The following is a 3,311-nucleotide window of genomic DNA, read 5'->3' as shown; positions in this document are numbered from 1 at the left end:
TTTAAAGGTCAGAAGTTCAGTATTTTCATCTAAGGGTCAGAAAGTGATTACCAGAATGTCAGTTGCTGACTCCTCAACCTCCTTGAAGCATTCTGGGAGTTTTAGTGCATTTTTTTTTTTTAAATGCTAGGCCTTGCTTAGCATAAGCACTCTCTCACATCTACCTCTACCCTAGGGGGTGGAGCTGTGCAGCCTGGGTAGCAGGGAGATCTCATGCAATGGCTGGGGGAAGGTGGTCTGCTCAGAAGTTGGACAGCTCTGCTTTAAGATATTGATCTTGCTCTTCTCTGTCCCTTGTGAACATGACCTTGGATCTAGAGAGTGCGTGTGTTCATGTGTGTGTGCAGTTACCCTTTGAAAACCACTACCAGAGGGTAACCAGTACAGAACACAGCAGCAGAGCTCCTCAAATGTCTTTGACTACAGGAGCTGATGACACATGCTCTGCAATCCACTGGCTGGTTCCTCTTAAGTCTTCCACTAGGAGGCTTTACAGTCAAATTTTCTTTACAGTCCAATTAAGAATTCTTAGCCCATTCAGTTACTTCAGATGGGGCATAAACATCAGGTGTAATTAGCATGGGAGCTGATCAGCATCCCACATGAGACTCTCAGGCAAGAGCTGGAGTCTTCTACTATGGGCCCAAAACGCTACATAATTGTCCATTTCCCTTTCTCAGTGCTAGTCTGTGTGATCTTCTTGGTGGAAGATTTATCACCTCAGGTCAAGGCACCCTTCCACTCTGCATGGTGAGGTGTCTAGAAGGGGTGAGCCACTTTGTCAGTCCATGTAATATTGTGGTCTGTTTGTCTCCTCCCTCTTTCTCTTGCAGAATCTGTATTCCAGTGTTGTTTGTCCAGGTATCGTGACAACTAACTTGACATATGGAATTATGCCATGTTTCATCTGGAAGCTGCTTATGCCCATCCTATGGCTAGTGAGTCTAATAACTCTGGAATTCTTGGGTTATTTCTAGGAGTCTTGTGGTTAGAATTGTCCTGGGCTCATGGTTTTCAGTACTACAGGTGCCAGGCAAACAGAGCTAACATTGGGCAGTCCAAAACAGAGGCATTTGCAAGTGGGAGCAATGCTTGAAGTACTTAGCTTGGGATTTTGAAAAATATTTAGCTCTGGTGTATGGCAAAGCCTCCAGTGGCAGCACAGTAAGGCCAGCAACTTGAGCCTCTGAAAAGCTTCTCTGAAGTTAATTGTCCTACACCTTCACAAAGCTTTGCAAGAGATCTCAACTTAGCACTGAAGTTTCCAGGTTTCTGACCATTATTTTCTTTCAAAGCTTACTCTGTACCTCTGTGGGGGGAAACAGCTTCTTCACACACTGTCCTTTCCCTACCACCGCCATCTTCCTTTCTTCCTGCCCATGCCATGTCCCTTTGTGGTCCTGCTTTTTTCCTTCTCTGCTCTTAGCTTTCCACGTTTCATATACAGGCAGCCCAGCCATCTGCTCCAGGTAGCTCTGTCTTGGCCCCCAGGGCCAAGGTGTGGGCCTGGCAAGCTTAATAGCCTTTTCTTTTCTCTCTGTCTTTCTCTCAGATACGTTTGGTCACCAAGACTTACACACTGACACCGCACAATGGATCAGAAGCCCACGTAAGTATTCAGTTTGTGACTTCAGTTATAGGCTGCAAATAGGAGGAGTGGGGGTTTCCTCCCAAGTGCCCCAGTTCCTGGGGACCATGTGCTGATGGATGTCTCCTTTGCAGATGAATGGTGGATGCACTGCTGCTCATCCCTCTGAATGGTTTCTCAGAGTGCCATGGTGCCAAGCTGGTGGACAAGGTTTTCCCAGCAGATAGGCAGTCTTACTGCCCATCCCCACCCCTGTTTTCTTCACCCACCACAAATAAAGCACTTCAGAGAGCCCCTCTTTCTCAGAGCCTCTCTTTCCCAGAGCTTACCCTCACTTATGAAATAAATGTCTGGTCTTGCCCTACCAATGGCTGGCATGTATGGACTCCAGGCTAGAATGCCTCTTTTTGCATGTGATCAGAGTAGTGGTTTGTAATGTAGGCCATAGAATTTCACCTAGGGACTTCTGCAGTGACTGGGAATAAGAAGCCACTTGCATTGAACACTAGAGCATCTTTCAGAAGGCTTTGCGTGTGCATAGTGTTGGGATCAGCACAGTCCATGCTCCCGCTACCTTTAATCAAGGACCTGATGTGAGAAACTGGGCAGTCTGTGCCTCTCAGATGATGTGAGAACTGGGAGTAGTGTGTAGTGAGATCATTTTCCCTTTGTGTGCTGGTGGGCTGCCTAGGGTTTTACTAGAATGGCTGTTGAGACAGGCTAGACTCTAACTACAGATTTATGCTACTCTTTCCAGATATGGCTGTTCAAGCAAAAGCCTGAGTCACTGAATGGACTAACAAAATATCATAGCTGTACTACTTTTTGGGGGAATAACTATGTGGATCCCAGAAAGGTAAATGCAACACTGACTGTTGTAGGGACAGGGTTTGGTTGACATCTGACTGAAAATCACAAGGCTTCTGTTGTCTTTGTTCTTGAAGCCACTTTACTTTTATGAGAGCTCTGCTTAGATGCCAGTCATAGTGGGATGCAGGATGAATTCCATGGTCCTACACCAGCAGCACAGTGCTGGGTGGGTGAGGTCCTGCCAGCCAGAAGCTTGGAAAGTTGCTTCCCCATTCTTTGCCCTTCCCAGTAGGCCTCATGCCTTTGCATCTAAGATACCAAGTTTGGGATTGAAGAGAATTGGTCTTCGAGGGCATGTCCACATGTGCAAGCACATGCGCTTGCAGCAGCTCAAATAGAAGTGATGCAAATTTGAGCCAGGGGCTTTTTGCTTCAGTGCATGTCCTCAGAGCACTGTTGTTGTGGAGCAAATTGTGCCACTTGGGGCACAATAACCCTGCCTGGCTCCTCCTGGATCTTCAGCCAGGGGGAGCTAGAGCCCAGGGCCAGCACCTGTCCTGGCCCCAGCAGTATAAAAAGCTGCCCTGGCAAGTAGCTCAGGGCTTCTAGCTCTCAGGAGCTTCTAGGGCCCAGCCCACTGGTACCTGGGGACGCTACCCCTTGTGCCAGCTAGACTGCTGAAGCAGCCCTGAGAGTTCCCTGCACCCACTACCCACTGCAGCAGTCTGGCAGTGGGGGCTGCTGCCTGGCTGTGACCTGCTGCCACCTGCCAGACTCAGATGGGGACTGCAGAGCCAGTAGAGGCATCTGCCCCTCTGGGCCAGGTGCCAGTGGACTGCGGTTGCAGGGTTGGCCTTTGTGCAGCACTACTGCCATGTGTGCCCCTGCCTGGCCATCTGGGCAGCTGTCACCC

The 3,311-nt window shown here is 48.8% G+C and overlaps 1 protein-coding gene across 1 annotated transcript in view; it reads left to right on the top strand.

Annotated features, from left to right (window-relative positions):
• The window catches only part of HSD17B7 (hydroxysteroid 17-beta dehydrogenase 7), a 9,106-nt gene that overhangs the window by 4,054 nt on the left and 1,741 nt on the right, over positions 1-3,311 (top strand). Inside the window, exons 4-6 of the mRNA XM_019530718.1 lie at positions 834-938; positions 1,553-1,609; positions 2,346-2,444. Coding sequence (XP_019386263.1) covers positions 834-938; positions 1,553-1,609; positions 2,346-2,444 — 261 coding nt within the window. The remainder of the gene's footprint in view (positions 1-833; positions 939-1,552; positions 1,610-2,345; positions 2,445-3,311) is intronic.

This window comes from Crocodylus porosus, unplaced genomic scaffold (genome assembly GCF_001723895.1).
Source record: "Crocodylus porosus isolate Cpor-Errol unplaced genomic scaffold, CroPor_comp1, whole genome shotgun sequence".
NCBI classification, from domain to species: Eukaryota; Metazoa; Chordata; order Crocodylia; family Crocodylidae; genus Crocodylus; species Crocodylus porosus.
The sequence above is the reverse complement of the archived record's forward strand: the minus strand, read 5'-3'. Positions and strand labels throughout refer to the sequence as shown.